The sequence below is a fragment of the Rhyacophila brunnea genome, unplaced genomic scaffold (genome assembly GCF_057557595.1).
Source record: "Rhyacophila brunnea isolate RB1 unplaced genomic scaffold, BYU_Rbru_1.0 scaffold_22, whole genome shotgun sequence".
In the NCBI taxonomy this organism is placed as follows: Eukaryota; Metazoa; Arthropoda; class Insecta; order Trichoptera; family Rhyacophilidae; genus Rhyacophila; species Rhyacophila brunnea.
In genome coordinates, this window is record NW_028232882.1 from 14966694 (window position 1) to 14989724 (window position 23031).

Here is a 23031-nt window from a genome sequence, read left to right on the forward strand (position 1 = left end):
ATAGTTAATTAGTCATAAAATAATAATAAAAAAATGACATAGTATCATTGACCCTCTCCCACAAATAGGGATAAAATAACAACCATGGTAGTAAATAATAAATATTACTGACTAAAATATTTTAAAGACATGACTGTAATGATAAAATGTAAACAAATTGTAATGGCGTTATGCATTTATAGATTAAGCGACGATATCGAGAAACTGAGATAATATAGAGATCTTCTATGTTTTGTCTTCTCTTAAATCAGCATGCAATCGACGCACTGTTGCTTAATTTCAACACTCTAAAAGAAAAATGGATACACATAATTCGGAATACCTCAGAAATATAACTAGTTACTAAAAAATATCCATTGGATTCTGGCCTATATGCTTTATTCTATCTAGCCAGCTGTATCCATACGTAATTACAGCAAAATCAATCGAAAGACTATGAGTATTATCAAATTTCATTATTATTGGAGAAATAACAATTGTAAATGAGTGTCAGATAATTCAGAGCAACTGTATACTTAGTTTTGAGAATTTTGTGAACAGATGTTCTGGGTGTGTGGTGGCATAACTTTAAAAGGTACGAGGAGATAAGAGAGTGGATCACATAGCCTCTCATCACACTACCTCGTGCTATGGATGGTTCAATATAATTTCAACCTGGCTTGCGTGTTCTTCAAGCCAACCAGATTTTGGCGGCGTGGAAGACTGCTAAATACCATGCACAGAGCGTATACGGCGGAACTACAGGATACTGACATGAGCTTGACTTAGCAATGTGATGCGATGCATAGGGGCAGGCATTATAAAGGGCGGCGAATAATGGAATGAATACAAATATTACGACAATTTGGGACAGTATCGGTCGCTTCATTAAAAAGTATCGAGATTTTAGTTTAAAAAATAATCGAACATAAAAAATCATGACAACATAACTATTATTGTATGAAGAATTTTTAAGTCTGCTTTGACGCGGCACTTTACCTAGGTACGTCACTGGTGACAAGTGACAGGGATTTTTAGTGGCGCCGTGTGGTGTTCATGAGTATTGAGGAGCAGATATGGTTAAAGAAAAATAATGATTATCTAATGCGCCCTTAAAAACCTGCGTGCGCACGCATATGCGGACATCTTTGATAGAACACTGATTATAACGAAGTAGTATAGATATATTGCAAAATCTTTTAATGCATAACGTGATTCAATTTACAGTGAAAACATAAGAATAAGTCAACAGCAATATTAATAAATAAATGTTTCTTCGTTACCATATTTCTCCACAACATAATGTCATACTTATTTATATCAAAATGCAACATAAATATAAACACACCTAGATTTTCTACAAATTTTCTTTTTGAATACGAGTATACGTTTACATTATACATGGTATTTCATATAAAAAAACTATCAACTTAAAAGATGAAAATAATATAACTTGGAATTTGTTTATGCTATAATATACCATTAACCTAAAAAACCAATACAGTATTAATTCATAAATATTAGGCGTTACAGATTGAACTGAAATCGTACAGTTATTAGATTATTGGAAGGCATATTATATTATACTTAGTTTAAAATACAACCAACACCAAAGATGTTAAAGAAATCCTTCTTCGGCCGGATGGAGTCTTCTGTACTATTCTATCTAAAATCGCCGAAGCAACTATCAGTTTGTATTGTCTATCTAATAGACAATGAATGCTTTTCTAACCCTGCACGGTTTGTATGGAAATTAGTAGACTAAGGGTCTTTTTATTTGCTTCACTTTCATAATGTCAAGGCTCCATCTTTATAGAAGGTTTCCTTCAACATCTAGGCAAACGCATATTCTCTATAAATATTAAAAAAATAATAATTATGAATTAGGAAACATTATTCAAATGTGTAAATAAATGTTTTTTTTTTATAAAAATTATGTAAATCCATCCATTTTATGGTATAAAACAGTTTCATAGGTTAATTACTATTTACTGAAATGTAGGTAAATGATTATTTCTGTAGTAAGATGACAAAACACGATATGTCTGTTTTTTTAAATTGTTCAGGAGAGCAATTTTAAACTTTGAAAGGAATTCAAACAATAGAAATATCACAATATATTGACACAGCTTATTTCTCCCAAACTATAAGATCTAGACATACCATATTTTGATATCTTTTAGATCTCACTGAGACGAGTCTGAAAGTATGCATAACTCAATTTGTCAATAAAACAGACATACCTATCATGTTTTGCCATCTTAAGTACAACAGATTTAAACTCCAAGAAGGAGAATATCGACCTTCATAGCATGAAAGTATTTTAATAGATTCTTTTGTTTTTAGTCATTCGCTCAACCCATTGGATTTATATTATATTGGATCCAAAGAAATTGATTGAAAAAAAACGACATACAAATTTAACCCATGGGTGAAATTTGAACCTGTGACTCGTACAAGAGGCGAGAGTTCTTGCCTTTGATATACGGTGGGCGCAAGTGCACAATGTAGTAGTGTTTTAATGATATTATGTTTAGTTTTATTTAAATTTAATAAGTTAAACTATACCAGTGGGTCGATTCTATACACAAGGCGGCTATCGACGGTACTTCAACATATTTATGTGTTGAGGTATTATAATTGTTACAATAAGTTAGCCGTCTAAACTGTCAAAACATAGCACTTTTTGACAGTTAACTTATTGTAACAATTAACTGCTTCAATACATAAATATGATAAATTACCGTCGATCACCGCCTTGTGTATTTAATAAACCCACTGGAGAATTATGTACTATTTAAAAAAATAATGAGGTTTGTTGAACTTTTGGCTGAATTAATTATTTAGGTAACTTTAATTTGGTGGAATTGTTTGGTGGTTGGAATAAATAATCTATCAAAAATAATTAAATTTATGCCTACATAGCTGTTACGGTTATAATACTTCAATTTGGAAAGAATTACTAAGTAAAAGTTACCTATAGATGTCATTAAAAGAATTAGTGCTAAATATATGAGTTACACCGATTTAAAAAATATAGTATTTCTGTATACATAATATTATATAGATATTCTTCATTTCATGATTATACATTATCAATATGTAATATGAATATATACGTGTATTTGTTTACTAGCCATGATGTAGTATACAATTGATTATACATAGGTATCATATAAAGTACATAATATGTAGAACCTTAATTATACGAAAATTATCTATGCATCATAACAATTTGTTCAGCAAATATAACAATTCATTATAATAATGTGAGTTTTTTTGATATATTGTATTCATCAACTTTAAATATCACGAGAGTATATTATGTATTCCAAAAAGGACATTTAAAATATCCTTTTAAGTAGTAAGCAGTAACGAAGACTCGACAGTAAACAATTATTTAACGTTCACCTTCTTTTACATTTGACCACTGTGAACATCTGTCACAAATTGATTTATTTGTAGCGACATCTGTATGATTACCTTTCTACGATCTTAATCGACTGCTTTGTGATACCTAGTGAAAAAGGCTAACAACCATTACTTGTAAAAGAAAGTTGTTAAATACCTTCTCGGGAGGCGGCCAATATTCATACAGAATTGTAGAGGCAATTAACAAAAAAAATAGTCATCATTAGTAGGAAGGAAGTAGAATTTTACTGTCGAATTATTCACTATTCATTTTGGATAGCCAATAAGAATTGTTTACCTTTCTTCAAGAGGTAGTCTTCGTCCCTAGTAGTTGGATAACATTTTTATAACCATTTTGGCAAATATACTGCCACGTAATATATGGTATTAAACATTAATAAAGCAATTAATTATTAATATATCAGCTTCGCTGTTCAAGAATAAATAAAAAACAGTTTTAATGAATCTGGTTGATACCAAACATCACAAGAATCGAAAGAATCACATTAGTTTGAATATATTACAAATAATCATGTAAATTTCTATAACCTGTTTTACAGAAATAATGCCGATTAAACTTTCGAAATGTTTTATGGGCATAATAATTGGATAAAAGGTTAAATATAATATATAAAAAAATTAATATAAAGTATGTTTGTTTGTTTTTTACTTCTAATTTTGAATATTTTAGTTTTGATTTTAATTTGGTGTTCTTTTATTTGACTTTTACTATAGGCTGTCACAATTATTTTCATTTTGACATATTGTATGTTGTCTAGGTTAAGCAATGATTTTAATAAATATTCGAAAACATGATTATCAACGAAGCGATCGTGTGTAAAGACGCATACTTCAGTTAGTAATATAATATATTATTATAAAAAAATATTATATCTGTATAAAAATTTGTCAATAAGAATCATTGAATAAACACTGTAATCATGATAAAGATGGGAATTGCCAACGCATATTAAATGACTAACCACAATGATTGCAATTTATAATTCTGAATTTTCGAATGAAGGATTTTGACAGGAGTTATAAGATGTATACCCAAAATGGAGTATTAATTCCGAAGACAGAAACAGTTGGAAGAATGTTCGATTTAAAACTAATATTAACAAAATTCGTTTCTCAACAGGAATTCCATAACACTCTTGTCTATAAGTGAGAAAGTTCAAAGGAGGCAGCGTGGCAAGGTGTGGTATGTGTGCCCATGTTAATATATTAGCATAAAGATTCGATTCACAGAGTCAGATGACATGTGAGTGGTAAAAGGGGTGTTGACGTTTAAACATGCCTGACCTGCGTGCTCTTTCCGCCCTGCCACACTGAGTGGGCTCTACAGTATTAGACCACATTGCATTTTAGTTGAGCGGTTGTGGCATTGGCCATCGTCTTGCCGCCTTTTAAAAATTCGTGGATGTCCAGTGGAAGATTTGATGCAAAATTATTTTAGTCATTGCAAGAATTGTTAGGATTGTATCTTTATTTGCCTATCAAAATTACAATCTAATATAGGCAGAGTATTTTAATAACAAAGCCTGACAAATCGCTGTCCCCATTCACTATCATGATTACAGTTATAATAAATTATCTATGGAAATAGTTGTATGAGCTTATTAATAATTCACCAACCAAACGGTTTAAAACCACACGTTTACATAATATCTCAAATAAATAGTAAACATTATTCATAACCTATAAAAGCAAGTCACATTTGATTCAGAATTATTTGTGAATGATTTTAAAATATCTTTCAATTCGCAGACTGTTACTCGTTGCATGAAATAAGATTATAAACACGATTATCCAGATTGTACTAGACAACTGATAGAGATAGTAAAATAATAAAAAATACGCAACTTTTATGAGTTCACTTTCACATGTTTTAATTTTTATGTGGCTGTATTCTAGCAGTAATGTTTATTGTTAAAATGATCACCTGCGCAATATACCTATGTAAAGATCTCTCTTTATTTGTATGGCAATATTGTACACGTGATAAATTCTACGATAACAACAAAGACAACTGCCAAAATATGGCTACTGAACTGGATTTGCTTGTCAAATAAGCTTTTTAAACTATTGACTAAATTATATCCAGGATTGATAGTTAGCAAAATGAGTTATCATAATAAAACATAATATTAGCCAACTGCCGTTTCATCAAAAGTTTCCATAATAATATATAAGTCATGATATCATAAATTTCTAAGGCAGAAATCCAACAGAAGGCGGCGGGCGGGATGACGTATGGAATTTGCAACTGGTCACTCATCTTAGAAGCAAAGTAGTGAAATGTTTGCCTTTCAGTATCTAATAAAGTAGATTGTCGGCATATTTTTTTTACATTTCTATGTGAAAACAGATCATGCGGAAATTCTAGACCTAAAAAGTGCCCATTTTGTCCGTCCCACATAGTGGGTTCTGTAGTATTTAGATCACATTGTGTTTGGTTGAGCGGTCACTTTAATCGCACTATAGTCCCGTAGTCTTCTGTGGGGTTTGTGCCTTAAACCCCTTTTTTATTCCCCACTACCCCAAAAATTTCTGTATATGATTCCATTTTTTAGTTACATCCTGATTATGGATATTTAAGTTTTAGCAGTAGTGTTAAAACACACTTCAATGTTTTACTAAGGTAAGCGTACTAATCTTCGTTTTTGGCCGGTTTAAAATAGCCAAAGTTAAGACGTAGTTGTTCCAGGAAGACAAAGGTGAGTATGGTGTGCGGTGCCAGCCTCACGAATGCCGGAATGTAACCTTTGAAGAAACTTAGAGGCCCCTCCCTGGCTGTGTTGAGAATAAGGGTTCGAATGCTGACTGCTTCGCTTGTCCCTGCGTTCATCGCTCGGGTCTTCAATACGTCCAACGGCTGAGTGAGAGTAGTTGCGATTGCGCCCTGAATAATAAATTATGATTTAAAGAGTTACATAATGATAATATGTTATATTCCACTTATGCCCAATGCATGGCATTGATCGCGGCATAGATTTTGGTGATTCGCACCATATCCCCCCATAGGAATTGTAAAAAGTGTGTACATTCAGTTTTTTGGGTGTTGTTTTAAACTTTAGGCCCTAAAGTTTAAAACAAAATTATGGGAAAATGAGAAGTTACGGAAGGAGTTTGTCGATTAAAAATATGTGGTGCCCGCCACCCTAGCGATATTTTAGAATGTGCTCTAGAGTTCAAAAAGGTTGGGAACCCCTGTTTTAGGGCATAAACATTTGGCAATGAAAAATTTTGGCTCGTTTACACAGGGTTTAATTAAATTTTAAAAACAAATTAATAATATCTGCAATTTGTAGTCTTAGTCCAATGAGAACAAATACGTATGACTGACCAATATTTAGTGTGTACTACCTATTTATGTTGGATTATAACTTTTATTTTCTTGTCCCAAAATGTCCTACTGAGGCGGACGAAACCGGTCCTAATATATTAATTAAAAGTGGAATAAGTACTACAAAAAAAAAAATTGCGTTTTATTAAATAAAAACAACAATTGGATTATAACAGTTATCTCCACCTTTCGCCACTGGTTACTAATCTAATTGATAATTTCTTCTGCTTCCCCTCCATCATCATCCTCTTTTGGTTGATTGTAAAAACTATTGAAACCCTGTTCATTTCATGTATGAATAATTTCACCCGAATATTGAATAATTTAGTGTAGTAACAATTTAACATTATACTTACAGCCATAAGGCTGGAGCAAACATGGAGAGCGACATTGTCATCGAAGTATGGTGTACTGATAAGGAAACTTTTGATTTGATCATAGCAGGACAGTTGGCCGACCGTCATCAAAACAGCTCGACCGACCGCCATGGAAGCACCTGACCACAGTCTTGTTATACCTTCCTCCCGGAACACCCTGTATAAACCGTCTATTGCATGGCGATAACTGTAACGAGGGAAATATAATACATTCAGTAAATTTCATTGTTACTCAAACTAAGTATGCACTTATTAAATGAAACATAAATAATATACGAGTCTGTTAGTTTCAAAGTCGGTAACCTCCATATTCCACCACTTTAAGATAATCGCAAAAAAATATTATTTAGGACTGCGAAAAAAATATTTTCTGTTTCTAATGTTAGAAAAAGTAAATATTTCATACTCGTCGCCAATCGGAGAGCGATAGTTGAGGTGTGAGCACGTCAATTTGTTTTGTGATGGCGTCGGAGGAATATATTCTTATATCGTGTAAAGATTATGTATTATTATATCGTGCCTTAATAAAGAATGTTTAAAGTTAATTGTAAAAAACATTAAATTCTTGATTGGCTACTCATTTAGTGCTGACAACGCGACTGGCGCGTTTGCATTAGTTGGCCATTAGATATAATTAACATGATATTTAAATGTGGTAATTAATTAGTAATTATCTGGTAAGCTGCACTCTGAATAAATGGAAAACACATTATAGATAATTTGATAATAAATTTGATAAAAAATGCACGATTTATATTGTAAGTAATTTAATATTTAATTTTCTTTTTCTTCGGCCGTATCTGCCCCTTAGTTGGAGCATATGGACACCCGTGTCCGGAAATTTGTACTTATGCAGTTCGCTGTATCACGCTTCACCGTGAAATGTTGTATCGGAAATATATGGTTTTTGGACGGTCTTTAATATACTAAAGACCGTCCAACCTCTTTGGGTCGTACAGTACTAACATATAATTCATGTCTAAATAAAACATGGTTCTTGTCGGTTTGCAGGAAGGCAGCAGCAAAAAAATGTTTGAAAATAGCCGATATACTGGATTATTTGTTAGGTTAGGTTAGGTTTTCATTCATGAATTTTGCCAGTCAGCTATGAAAATTGAATTAATGTTCATATTGAATCTAATAAAATTGGAGACTGTATAGTATATGGTCATCTCTTTCCGATAGAAAGCTCACGGCAAACTGTGCTATGGTGAAATGTTTTACGTACAATTTACATGTAACCATGGACAACACGAGGCGCCTCCAAGAATCCATGTTGCTAGCCAGTCTTCTTGCATCATTCCAGGTCTTACCAGCATCCTGTAGCTCCGCCGTATACACCCTATATATAGTATTTAGCGGCCTTCCAGGACGCCGGAATCCGGTTGACTTAAAGGACAGGCAAGCCAGGTTGAGGTTCTCTTTTGGCATCTGCAGCTTGTGGCCGAGCCAGGTCCAATGACAATTTGTATGATATTTAAATAGAACTTATATTCAAATTAAATGTACCATATTTGGTCAATTTTAAAGGGGAGAGGATGAAATACTATAATATGCCCTATCAGGGCGTGGTGGTCTGAAAAAAATTATCTAACTCTGATGCACAGTACCTAGAAATACCAAATTCCGAATCTTTTCTAGATTGATCAAAATAAACATAGTACAGATAATAAATTACTTTCTTCTCTGCGCTGCAGGCAATTTTGAATCGTTTTGCATTCTGACGTTGACCAAGTCTGCAGGCGTGCCGACAAAACCTCCCGCCGCCCCGCCCATGGCTGCCAACATCACAGATGTCTGGACAGACAGTGGAGCTCCACCCTATAATAAAAAGAAAACATGAAATTAACTTAAATTTGTGAATTTCTTGAAAACTATTGTAGGGGCAACCTTTTTTAGTGCATGGGTCAGAATTAGTACCTATCGTAAAATCACTGTGGGCTATAAGAATGAGGCAAGGTGAGTGTAATAAGTTTCTATAATTCTATGTTAGTTAAAATTAAATTTATGCAATGTGATAGAGGTCGTTAAGCAAATGAAATGTTATGGGGCTGGACATGTTGCTTGGCGAGTGGACAACCGCTGGACAAATGCCATCATACAATGGTACCTAAGGGGCACTAAACACCCACAGGGATGCCCACTAAAACCCGCTAGATAGTCGAGGTCAAAAAGTTCGGTGGATATATGTGGCAGTAAAGAACTAGGGACTGAGAAGAGTGGAGAGAGCTAGGGGAGGCCTTCATCCAGCAACGGATCGATCCCGGCTGATGATGATGTTAATTAAAAACATTCATGTGGCCAAAATCGGGCGAGGGTCAGATTTGGAACATTACACCAACGTGAGGCATTTTTATCTTAGTGTACTGTAGCCCTGAAAAAATAATTTTAGAGCATAAGTGTGACACTTGCCGCAAGTGAACCTGCAATGACAAATGGTTTGTGGCAAATTTAATTATTATATCATGGCTACACGGCAAACTAGGGAACTACCAATTCTCCCGCAGTGTCAGGTATATTTATAAGTACATACATAATTTTGAAAAACACTTTCTGAGAAATTATATTATAACCAATAGAAAAAATCTTTTTGAAAAAAGTAAGCCACCCCGGCAGGGAATCGAACCCTGCATCTCCTGGGTTTACGCCCCGTCCGTCGCATTTACATCTATGCTACGCAGTGACATACTAATTGCGACAAATTTTAACTATTGGCCTTTTTAATACCTACTCATCAGGGTTCTTCTAAATCAAGCTACTTTGTCAATCGTTATTCGCAAAAATCGCAAAAATTATTCGTTGAATAAAAGAAATAGTTAATTATAAATTATTAGCAAGTTCAAGTAAGTTACATCATAAAAAATATTGGAGAAATCCATGACGTTGGTTAGTAATTGAAGTAATAGGTATCTACTTTGATTTAATAAAACAAAAACCGATTACCAAATTAGCTTGATTTAGAAGAACGCTGATGAGTAGGTATTAAAAAGGCCAATAGTTAAAATTTGCCGCAATTAGTATGTCACTGCGTAGCGTAGAGGTAAATGCGACGGACAGGGCGTAAGCCCAGGAGATGCAGGGTTCGATTCCCTGCCGGGGTGGCTTGCTTTTTTCAAAAAGATTTTTTCTATTGGTTATAATATATTTTCTCAGAAAGTGTTTTTCAAAATTATGTATGTTCAATAATCAGAATGGTACATTCTTAAATCTTGTGAATTATTCGTTGAATAAAAGAAATAGTTAATTATATTTATAAGTATTTACTGTTGCATAACATCTTTGACATGACGATATTATTCCCCATCTTTGAGCTTTGTTGGTAAGTTTTTAAAATTGATTATATTCACCATCTTATTTCTATAAATGGCCCCATACCGTGGAAGTATTTTTATGTTCTGATAATGTTTTTCTTTTGGTAACCTTACAAAATGATAATATGTATTGAATATAAATCATTCAGGTTTCAATTAATATAACGTGATGGTCTGTCACTGTCTGTCAAATTATTTACGATTACTACTAATTATTGTGTCTATTACTCTGTATGCGGCCATACTCACTCATTAGTGGTTAATTGGTTACATGAAACATTATCCATTTATCTAGAGATAAAACAGATTAAAAGCGTGTTTTTTTATGTAAAAATTACATAATGGTACTATAATAATTTATTATTTGGTCAATGACCAAACTAATACAAAATTCGGTCTATTAATGTATTTTAAGCCTCTACCTACTGGTATGAATATCAATGATCCAGCAAAGAGAGAAGTAATATCGATCATCCAAAACAGCACAAAGGAAGAGACGGGGAAAAATTTGCTGTCTAGATGGAGCTATCGATGATTTGATGTCCAGAATTAGAAAGCAGCCACTTTAGATAGATTAAAATAGTTGTTGGAGACCTACTCATTACATTCTTGATAATGATATTGATGGAATGCTTTATTGTATTACGGTCAGTTTTAATTTGGATTGAATAATGTTTTTGAAAAAAACCATTACGATAGAAATAATTGAAATTGTATTTACATTTTTAGCTGAAAGTTTCTGTTTCGTGACATCGTAGATTCCAAACCGCACCATTGAATATGTCAACTGTCGTAAAAGCGATGCTGATATTCCATTGTACAACGCAAGGACTCCTAGAAGAATATAAAATTACAGAGTAAATAAACTGTTTATTTTAAATGGTTAAATTACACAAAATGACTTGCCGACTCATGCTACTCACGTTGAGCAATTATCAAACGTATAGCGCTATTACAACCAACAATTCAGGCACCAATTGGATCGTCTTGACGCTTGTTGTGATCGGTTTATAACACACTTTGTGTTGCTAGTGTTAAAGTTTATACATAAATCAAAAAATGTCAGCTTGTTGTATAGGTAAATCAAAGAGGGTGGCCATGGAAGCCCAGGCCATCCCCTCGGAAGAATACAATTCTAGACTTTCACATATTTATTTCAAACTCATCGCTGTTTAATCACGGTGTTACTAGTATGTTTCTGTTTCATAATACACAATAGAAAATGGTAAATGATGAAATTCCACATGCACGGCGTGTTCCCAATCTTTCCACACCATTAATGTGTCATTTCTCAAATGGGTCAAATGGTGATTCATGTAATGAGAGCATTAAAGTTTCTGTGATGAAAGTAAAAAAATGAAAACTACAATAATTTTCACTTCAATGTGTTTGTACCCCGCCCTCTAGGCTGTGGAAGTTATCATAACAGACATTTTTTATAACAATTTTATGTTATCTATTAGCCCAACTTATTGCGCCCTTGCTGTAGATTGTAGTATGTGATTTTTCCATACGTGCGATTTGAATCTGCGGCCCGCAGGTTTAGAGACAAATGCCTAGCCACTATTCCACTGCTGGCTTTTGATTCTTATAATAATTTTAAAGATAATTAAAGAAATGTTAAAAAATGAGATTTAAAAAATTCAATAAACATAATTTTATTGGAGTTGGCTGATTTTAAGATGCGCATTACATTATAATATTCAGCCTTTCTCCTTTTAACCTTGGTATTTATTGTACCAACAATACAATGTTCATGTCACAGTAATGATTGTTTGAGAAACAAAAATACTATGCTTTGTTTAAAGCGATGAACATGTCAATTCATAACAGAATCACGTAGAATACTATTATTTTACTCATGTAGGTAATAATAATATGCGGCTTGGAAATATGTAGAAGGTTGGTAAATTACTATTTTCATTCCAAGCTCTCAAGTCATGGACAACGGTTGATAGCTATTTGCTCGACTCATGTACATGATCTGGATCCCAAAACACATTGGAGCAATGCAAATAACATATAGGAATAAAAAGTGTGAGATTTAACTAGATATTTTTGAAAATAGAATGAATGTAGAAAAGAGAGAAGGTTTGCCAACCTTGTGTCCTGACAATGTTCATTGTTAAGGTAGCGAGGGGGACTTTGGTTCCTTGCTGCGTTTGCAGTTGGACCTTGAGTAGATCCAGAGGATGGGTGCAGCAAGCGGCTCCGGCTGACGCCACCCCACCAAAGTACCATCGAGATATCCGGGTTGCGTCTACCGTCATCTTTGATTAACTTGTGAAAGTGGTTGAGCTGAAATTCTGAAAAGAATAAATCAGACATGCAATACTTTTTGTTTGAGCGTTATGGTTTTACAATGTTTTGATTGTAAGTATGAAAAATACTATTTTATAATATCACAAGATTACACAGGTAAATTCTAGATTGTTTTCCATAATATTAAATAAATATTACTCAACGAGAATATTTTCTGAAGGCAACCGAGACCTTCAGCAGTCTGTAATGATGATACTCCCGAATAGCATGAAATGGTTTTCAGGTAAATTAAGCCGCGTTGACACGATCCAAGTTGACTTGGACTTCATACTAATTATTCCTATCCAAGCTAGCTTGGATGAGTAGGACGCGGTCCAAGTAGCTTGGATAGGAGTAATTTGTATGAAGATGTCCCCGTACGAGTACGCTTGGATGGCGCTCGGTCCAAATGTACTTGTATCGTGACAGCGCAGCTTTATACCAGATAATAAGTACCTAGTGACAAAATAAATAAAAGAGTAGATAGATGCATAGCTGTTGGGTACCATATTGTTTAAATATACCTACTTGTGAAGAGTTCGAAAAATGATTCTTTTGATTTCATATCACATTAAAATTGTGCCATAAATACCTATGAAATAATTAGGTAGGTACATAAGTACTAAGATTAGGTATACTTAAACAGGTATACAGAATAATAAATACCTACCGAATGTTATTTAATGTCAGTATAATAAATATTATGTCAATTTAATAGCCATAAATGAGACTTTCCGTGGTGTTTTCTTTTACCACAGAATCGTGAGAGAAGTGATAAACAATTTTTATTAACTCTATGTAAGATGACTACCCTTTTTACAGGTTCTAATAGCTAATACAAATACTTTTTAACGACCACATGCAATTATCGACACACAATAAAAATGCAGAAGCGACTCAATTCTTAAAAATAAGCAAAGACCTTCGAAGTTAATTTTGTACAACACTCACAAAACACTGGGATTCAACTTACAGGACGATGTTGAGTAGTAAATTATCGACTTATTTAGAAGTTATCGAATGATTATTAGCATAAACCGCAGTCATCATTTAAGAACCACACTTTAATACGAAAACGATTTTAATTTTATAAACTGTGTCATTCAAATCTTTCGAATATTTCTAAAAACTACAAAAATTGAACAAGGTATAGTAGGCGGTGCACGGTCGATGACTTTTGGTTCTTTTTTAAAATGTCAAATTCTGACATAAGAACAAGAGCGCCGAACGAAGGTCACGTGGATATGACTTGTGTCAAACCGGAAAATGACAGATGTCCCTTCGATTAATAAATTATAAACAAAATAATACGTTTGGACTGTGAAAATACTTACGGAATTTATCCCTGGAGACAGCATGCGATACGAGGTAACTAAAATGTGAAATAATATCCGCACGATATTGAACTTATCAATGTCGCCTGATGATCGTTGATTGTTTAACCTTCAAATCGTTATTCCGGGTTATCACTCGGCAAAAATTGTAATTGATATCAAATTTTACGTAGGTTTATTAGACGTCTCTTATCTATGCGGTGGAATCAATGTGTTGTGAGTTAGAATTTAGATATTTTCGCAATTGATCCGATCGTGTGGCGGGCGACATTCGTTATTTTAAACGACCTTACTTTATTTAGCTTTTTAACTCGAAACGTAAGACGGAGCGTGCAATATACACATTAAATTTGTCCCAGGTAGCGTAAGAAATGTATAAAAATCTTTGCAATGAAACGATGTTTAACTATTAACACAGTGGCCTACAAGGTTACCACAAACTGCTTAATAAACATTTAAATATTGACAGATGTTTGATAAATGGATATTAGGTAGTCATGCATTATTTTCATCATTTATTATCTATACATCGTAAATATTGTTATCACCAAGCGCAGGACAGTTGAATACTTCGGAACAAAGATGTTAAAGAAAATCTTCTTTTTGCTTGTGGTATTTGTAATGTAAAGCACACCTGGACTATGTCCTGGTACCCCTTATGACCTGAACACATTACCATCACGTCACATGCTGTCACACTGAGATAGAAATAGAAACGTTGATATAGAGATAGTGATTCACTCTCTATATCTAAATGGTAATGCGTTCGTGCCATTATCAGTATGTTCGCAAATGATGTAAGTATCAGTCTATTAGTGTGAAGGTTGTATTAACAGATTTTATGTTTACAAGAAATAGATGTTAGCCACTTGCTTAACCTATTGGGTTCAAAAATACACATTGAAAAAGAACATTGAATTTGAAACAAGATTCAAATTCGGGACCCACAATATCATAAGCCGACAAATTACTGTAGGGCCAGAGTGGGTGTCAGAGGTGTAGATTTAACTAGTTGTTATATATTTTTTTATTGTCGATATGTAATGGAAAGACACATAATATATAAAAACAAACACTTTAATGTTATTTATAATTATTAAAACATTTAAATTACGAATAATTATGGAAAATGGAAAAAACATTATAACTAACTCACTCAGTGATTGTGTTTTGTACTGTAGTCATTAGTATTTAGCATTTTAACGAGGTATATAGTTGTAAACATTGAATTAGTTTAAATTAATTATTAGATTCAATCCAATGTTACAAGTATTGACATAAAATAAACTTCACGCAACGTATTCATAATTACATTCCATTATGCTTCTCAAACGCTACTAGAGCATTAACTATATTGCTAGAGTTGATTAATTAACTGCTATTATATTGTATATATCCCACAGTACAGTAGTGGTAGACCACTCGCTTATAAAGCCATGGGTGCAGGTTTGAATCCAGCGTCTGGCAAAACTTGCATGTTCATTGATCCAGAGCAAAGGACCCAATGGGTTGAGTGAATAGTCAACCATTCTTGAAAAAGACCTCTGTTTTGTTGAGGCCCTTGGTAATTTGCCTCAAATTGTTTTCCTCTCCACTTCTAATGTCGACTCCGGACAATGCATCGATACGTACTAATTTAAGAAAATCGCAATCATTGTCAGTATCATATTTTGATCGTCTCACAAAGAGGTTTCTTAACAATTGTTATTTTTTTGAGAAGTGGATTTAGTCACTAGCTCAACCTATAGGGTCAGAACGAACATTGAAAACAATATGTGAATTTGCTATTCGCAGGATACGAAACCGAGACCCACAACTTCATAAGCGGACACTTAATCACTTGTCCAACGCACGGGGTAGTTTCAAAAATATATGGCTTTACCTGTGCATGTTTAATGTCGGTTCCAGACAATATATTGGTTTGACGACCCTGTTTACACGTGCATGGATTGGTGCGAGTTGTAAGATTGCATGGATCGAAAAAGTTCAGAAGCTTATGAATTTTTATGCGACAGTTGAAATTTGTGAGATATCTGCGCCTGTGCAGTAGAACGACAGTGGCAAACCTGCCAAAAAAAATGAACTACACCGCACAAAATATTTTCGATGTTTACCGATCAAATAGCACCATGCAATGACAACATCACGTCTTGCTTACGCTTGAGGATTAAGAGATTAGCGAGACAGTCGGCTCTTTTACGTGTAAACACCTATCGCGATAGTTTAAAATACACACTATTGGTGCCAGTAAATCCATGCATGTGTACAGGCGCTATAATGTTTAGTAGTTTTTGCTGTATGTATGTTTTGAGAAAATCGAATTTAAAGGAGAATTAGTTACAGTTATAGTGTATTTCAATAAGAGAATACTATCTTCATAATTACTGTATTTAGATATACCTATAATGTTTTTACGGCAAACAAGCATTTTGTATATAATTAAACATTGGTTAAAATTAGACATATTATGATATCTGTGCACTAATCCATCGATATAATATGTACATCACACTCACCTCATAGTTGTGGAACTCTCACTGCTTCAATATGAGACTGAAGATGTCTCGAGAATTGAAGTTTAGCAACTAAAATAATTTTTACGCGAATACTTGTAGCAGTTCCATAGTTTTTTGTATAATGGCTCATGTTTTAAATGTTAGTCTCTAACGTCACATTATAAGCCCAGAATAAATAAATTGGTGCTGATAAAAATGTCATTTTCATTGCCAAGATTTTGTTTACGCAATAATGCAGTTTGTTTTACACTGCGTTTAATTTCTCTTACTCTGAAAATTATCTCACTATTATACCTTACAATCAATGTGAACATAAAGTAATAAGACAATCATACAAATTGATCAAATTGTGATTATAATTCAGGTTGTTAAAGGCATAACCAACCACTCAAGTGACTATTGTTAGCTTTCCAGTAGAGTCAATGTGTAGACTTGACGGACAGGAAGAGTAAATAAAATTATGTGAAACGCCGTAAACAGTCACTTGTGCTGTTTTTTACCTTTTAATAGTTGTATGAGCATTATCTGTGAAATATGTCTTGAGACGTTTCTACTTATTAAATTATAATTATTGATAATAATAGATTCCAATACGAGCATTCAAGTTAATTACTGTCATATTTTAATTTTGATTAACAGAATCAACCGTTATTGACGAATGACTTGTAAATTTTAACTTCTATGTCAACTATAAACCTAGTTTTGTTTATAAAAATAGATATAGAAATCACATTTGCATTTCCTGAACATTTTACTTGTTGGTATATAGTGTTTTTACTGGGCGCACCTGCAATCCTCGTATGTTTTTAAGTAATGTTGTTACAAACATTTTAGAGATCTTTTCTTTATAAGAATCGTAATGGATATAATATTTAAAATGCATTTTCAGAGCACACTGTAGACAACAATGTTTAATGCCTGTTCGGCTGCTATTGCTAAGTGAAAGAATACACATGTTGAATATTTTTAGATCGGTAATAACATGCCATCTAAATAATGCTCACATGTTTTCTGATCATAGGTTACTTACTTATTTCATACCGAGGCTTGTACCATTGTGTTTATTCAAGTTGTTTTTTTTTTGTTGCATTCTTAGGCTGTGTGTAGCGGCATAATTAAATTATTTGATTTTGCAATATGTATTTTTTTTGTGTCTTATGGTTTAGGCAGGGTTTAATTGTATTTTAAAAACTAACCAGCACCATCTGCAATTTTGTATTCTTAATTCAATGAAAATAAATACATAATATGTTTGACAAAGTTTAGTGATGGGTCTGTCCAAATTTTACTCTGAACATATTCTAATTGTTTTTAGTCAAACTATTTTTTATTCAATGAATAATTAATACATAATAGCGCCTGTACACGTGCATGGATTTACTGGCACCAATAGTATGTAAATCACACTATCACGATTATAACTGTTTACATGCAAAAGTGCTGACTGTCTCACCAATCTCATTCTTCAAGCGTAAGCGAGACGCGGTGTTGTCATTGTATGGTGCTATTTGATAGGTTGTGAAAATTGGTTAATGTCAAAATGTTCTGCGCGGCTTAGTTCATATTTTTTCCGGCAGGTTTGCCACTATCGTTTTACTGCGCAGGTGCAGGTATCCTAAAAGATCCAACTATCACATGAAAATTCAAAAACTGCTGAACTTTTTTAATTCATGCTTGCAACTTGCACGATAATACGTGTTTACACGTGCATTTTCTTGTTATGGCCACGATATTACGTACTGTCAGCAGTAAATCCACGTCTGTGTAAATGGGCTATAAGGTTTAAGAATATAGTAATTGAACAAACAGAAATTTTTTACTAAGCGGAATACACGATTTGGTATATTATTTATCATTAACATATGAATACGTGTATTAATTAAGGCTCTAAGTACCAAAAAGTAGTATTGCCTGTAGTTACAAAATACCGAGTCATTGCAGTAAAATTTCATGAAGCAGACCTTTTGAAAAATGTGGTTTTACAGTGTGAAGCAATCACGGCAGCTTCTATAATTTTAGGTATTAAGAACTCGCAAGTGTCAACACACCATCGTCAGCCATTTTATATTGAATGAGGTTGAACACTGTAGTGCTATTTACACCATTATAAATAAAACAGGCCAACGGACTTACAACGTCGACAGGTTTAAATATTTTGCTCTATTTTTTTGACTTGCTTGAGGCACTTAGCGCCTTAATTAATACACGTATTCATATGATTCTCCTTTATTTTTCAGAATAATGGCGACTGAAGTATTATCAGCCCTGGAGTTGGACAAGGAGAATATGAATGGGAAATTACTTCTAGTCAAAGAGTTATCAGGATGCGAATCTAACTTTGTACACAGTTGTCTAATAGCGAAGCAGATAAAAGACAACGGAGCCGTTTGCCTTATAACTCTTCACAATCCTTTCATACACTATCACAACGTCGGCCTAAAAATGGGATATAATTTAAACCATTTAAAAGAAACAGGTTCTGTTAAAAACGTAGATTGTTTGAATCTTATAGTAGAGTCTTTTGACAACACAAACGAAACATCGGTAATTGATTTAATATCAGATAAAAATGCAATATTTAGGCTGTTTGAATTGGTGAAAGAGACCGTTTTAAATTTGCTTGAAAAATATAAGTCTGTTTGTATACTTATCGATGACTTGACACATTTTTTCAATATTGGAGTATCGATCAACGATTTGAATATGTTTATACAGCATTGTAGGAGTTTAATTATTGATAATAAAGAGTGCAGTCTCGTCTGTGGAGTTCATGTGATCACGGAAGACGATCCTAGCTTTATGATGGCGGGTCTCATATCGCACATGGCCGATGTTATCTGTGAAATGTCCGGGCTGAAAACTGGAAGGAGTAAAGATGTTTCCGGCTCCATGAAAATCACAAGGCCGAGTACTTACAGTGATTGCGCAGTTGAATCAAATCAGTGGACCAAGTTAGACAGTTATCACTTTAAATTGTTTGATAGAGGGATTAAGGTTTTTGCTCCAGGAACATGATTTGATTTCTACGGACACGTATGTCATATTTCTATTGAATCAGTGCGGGGAATATAAAAACATTTACAAAAAGGGGCGAACGTTACACACAAGTGAACGCAAATTGACACGTTCTGTCATAGATATGGAATAAATATCTTTTTGGTAATTGTCTAAATTGGTCTAAAAATAAAGTTGTAAAATCTCATGTCCACTTCTGCGGCACATTTACCATCTTTTTTTAAGACGTGTTGACACGGTCCAAGTACACTTGGACCGAGTGCCATCCAAGTGACAGCTTCATACTAATTATTCCTATCCAAGCTAACTTGGATGAGTAAGATGTCTCATACGAGTGCACTTGGATGGCTCTCGGTCCAAGTGTACTTGGATCGTACTTGGACCGTGTCAACGCGCTTTTACAGGAAAAACAAAAAACTGTCTTATCAATCTATATACTACATATTCTTTTTTTAAATCTTGTCTCACCAAATTGTTACCAGAGAGTATTTAAAAAATAGAGTCATAAATTTCTTAATATCATGAATATAGAAAAAGTTGAATATTTTTGAAACCATATAAATCAACATCTCAAGCTACAAAACTATATTTTACACTAAATTAATGTAATCAAGTAAGAGGCCATCCGTAGACTGAAACCGTATGCGGTTTAGAACCGGGTGCCATACTAAACTTATGATTTCTGTTCATGGAAATATATTTTCACAAAGTATTATTATAAGCATCTGATTGTGTCCGTTTATACCACACAATTACAAACTTGGTGAAAATATATTTTCATGAACAGATGGATTCTATGGATGGCCTCTGATTCTCATGTGAACTTTTCATTTGCTATTTTTTTTCATTTTCATGTATGCTATTTGTGTTTTATGTATTTACTACTTATCTATATTTTTTCACAAATCAAAAAAAATAAACCATTTTATTGAAAAAAAACTGAATTTCATTCTATACCAGGGGGGGGCAAACTGCGGCCCGCCGAGTATTTTTTTGCGGCCCGCCATCATTAATTGTACTTCTGATTACGAATAATTTTTTTATAATTTTTTAAAAAATATTGACAATAGATTAAAATTTGAAGAATTTGTTGTTTCGTAAATGTATTATCTCAGTACGTCTTCCTTGCGTCTCGTCTCACATTATGTAACCATTATTTTCTGCGTTGAACATCGATTGGGAATGAATGGAAAGAAATTTCGGATTGTAATCTCGCTCTGGATGTAGATATTGTGTGTAGATCAATACATATTGATAGTATACCGACAGAGCTACAACTTGAGATTATTGATCTGCAGTGTGACACTGATTTAAGAAAATTGCATCATCGCGACGCGTCGTGAAGAAATCTCCAAATTTTACAATGCCCTTAATTCAGACAAATTCGACCAACTTAAAGATTATGCAAGAAAAATGTTCGTTATTTTTGGATCAACCTATAATATATGTGAACAAACATTTTCGATCATGAACCTCAATAAAAATTCTTTACGATCAAATATCTCCGATGCCCATTTAGAAGCAGTTTTGAGAATATCAACTACAAAATTAAGACCTGAATTTAAAAAAAATGTACAACAGTTTCATTCTTCTCATTAATTTTTTTGTAATGTTTATTTTTCGTGATAATAAATAGTGTATATCTAAAAATGGTATTTTACTTGCGGCCCGCCGCTCATTTTGAATTGTTGAATCTGGCCCTCCATCCAAAAAGTTTGCCCCCCCCTGTTCTATACCTATACCTAGTGCTTCCAGTACGGTTATACTAATAAAGCACGGTAAAACCTCGATTATCTGAACTGATTGGAAATGAAGATAGTCCGGATAATTGGAAAAGCAATAAAACATCCAGAATATAATATATTTTTAGGATTTTTTTTGGAAAAATTCATTTTTTTATTGTACATTTTCCTTATAATCATACACATGGAAAGTAGTCTAGGTGACAAATCAACCACAGAAAAGAAAATTGCTCTGAAATTGATGAGTCAGTAGATTGGTTGATGACATTTGTTCATCTTCAGGGATATGATTCAATGGCTTGATGCAGGAGACAGTGAGGCTCATATAACAAGGATATGACAGTGTGAATTTAGGATTGCCATTTTTACAGTGTATGCAAGGGATGCATACTATAATTAATGGGGCTCTGCCCCATGCCAATTTTACGGGGGCCGGTCTTCCATAAAGTGGCTCCAGCATGTAGCACAGATATGCTGTAGCTATAACACTTGTTGTATTAACAAAAAGATTTGAAGTTGCACTTTTTTAAATTCAATATTTTGAGAATTCTCTATATTGAGCAGTAGCGCACCCAGGGGGGGGGCCAGGGGGCCTTGGCCCCCCCCAAAATATGAAAATCATCAGAATGATTTTACACATTGAAATCGAAAGCCAATAAACTATACCTTGGGCTTAGACAAACAACATGGCAAAAAATGATTTGTAATTCTCCAGAACCCTTTTTAGTAAAATTTCTTAGATTTTAATTTCTAACACAAAAATTTCGAAACACTGATGTCAGGTTTTTTTAGAAACCCGTTCCCTAATGAAATTCTCGGTGTCCACCCGAATTCTGGAGTGGTATAGGTGATGGCTGGGGAGGGTTGACAGGGCTCTAGCCTGGGGGCCCGGGCTGTGGGGGGCCGGCGTGTCGGGTTGACCAGATAAGTGAGATAAACACACATCATCACAACATTTTAAATTATATAATTGTCCAATATATTTTCAGATTATTATGTGTCGATACTCGACAGCTCCATTATTAAAGTAGATGTATTGAAAATCGCCAATAATTCATTGTATAAGTACCCTCAATTTGAAGTAAAACACAATTTAAAAAACGTTAATGTAGTGTTTTACACTGTCTTTAATCTAAGCGGTGGATAGGGGGCCCGTCAAATATCCTAGCCCAGTGGTCGGCAAACTCATTAGTCAATAGAGCCAAATATCAACAGTACAACGATTGAGATTTCTTTTGAGAGCCAAATTTCTTAAACTGAAATTATATGCGTAGGTAGTAAGTAGGTACACTGCTAATTTACTTAATAAACTTTAGTTAAAGTTTTAAGTCATAATTAAATTATAGGTAGGTACACTGAATAAAACTGAATATCATACGTAATAATGATCTTATTTATTAATACAAATTAAATTGTAAGTCAGGTATCCATAAAATTGAATCATGACAATGACTGACAAACTCAATGTAAATAATGGCCTTGCATCTCCTTGTAAAGTTTGGGTAAGTCAGGTTCGTATGTTGTTGATTTAATTTTAAGCACGATTCCAGGTTCTCATCAATAAATCGATTTCTCAATTTACTCTTGATTTCCTCTCTTGGAAATCTTTTTACTAATCACAAAACTTGCAATATTAACATTGTTGAAAGATGTTATTCAGTACCTAATTAAATACAGAACTTTATTTTTCTTGACT

General features: G+C 33.6%; 2 protein-coding genes across 2 annotated transcripts; one reads left to right on the forward strand and one right to left on the reverse strand.

The window, feature by feature from the left end:
- Positions 1 to 4580: 4580 nt before the first annotated feature.
- Dic1 (Dicarboxylate carrier 1) lies at positions 4581 to 13836 on the reverse strand. Its single transcript, XM_085950038.1, has 6 exons — positions 13702 to 13836; positions 12529 to 12733; positions 11149 to 11261; positions 8795 to 8937; positions 7096 to 7303; positions 4581 to 6295 (listed from the first exon to the last, which is right to left on the reverse strand). The coding sequence occupies exons 2-6, from the start codon at positions 12695 to 12697 to the stop codon at positions 6044 to 6046; spliced, it is 885 nt and encodes a 294-aa protein (XP_085806164.1). The 5' UTR covers positions 12698 to 12733; positions 13702 to 13836; the 3' UTR covers positions 4581 to 6043.
- A 121-nt stretch (positions 13837 to 13957) lies between these two features.
- Elp6 (Elongator complex protein 6) lies at positions 13958 to 21233 on the forward strand. The gene is made up of 2 exons (XM_085950039.1): positions 13958 to 14096; positions 18816 to 21233. Exon 2 carries the CDS (start codon positions 18820 to 18822, stop codon positions 19591 to 19593), a length of 774 nt encoding a protein of 257 aa, XP_085806165.1. The 5' UTR covers positions 13958 to 14096; positions 18816 to 18819; the 3' UTR covers positions 19594 to 21233.
- Positions 21234 to 23031: the final 1798 nt, after the last annotated feature.

Excerpts from the sequence above, each read along its gene's own strand:
- Dic1 (XM_085950038.1), bottom strand. The coding sequence starts at position 12,697 with ATGACGGTAGACGCAACCCGGATATCTCGATGGTACTTTGGTGGGGTG. Across the intron at positions 11,262-12,528 it reads GAACATTGTCAGGACACAAG|GAGTCCTTGCGTTGTACAAT; the intron begins GTTGGCAAACCT and ends ATATTCTTCTAG. Across the intron at positions 8,938-11,148 it reads AGAAACTTTCAGCTAAAAAT|GGTGGAGCTCCACTGTCTGT; the intron begins GTAAATACAATT and ends TTTTTATTATAG.
- Elp6 (XM_085950039.1), top strand. The coding sequence starts at position 18,820 with ATGGCGACTGAAGTATTATCAGCCCTGGAGTTGGACAAGGAGAATATG.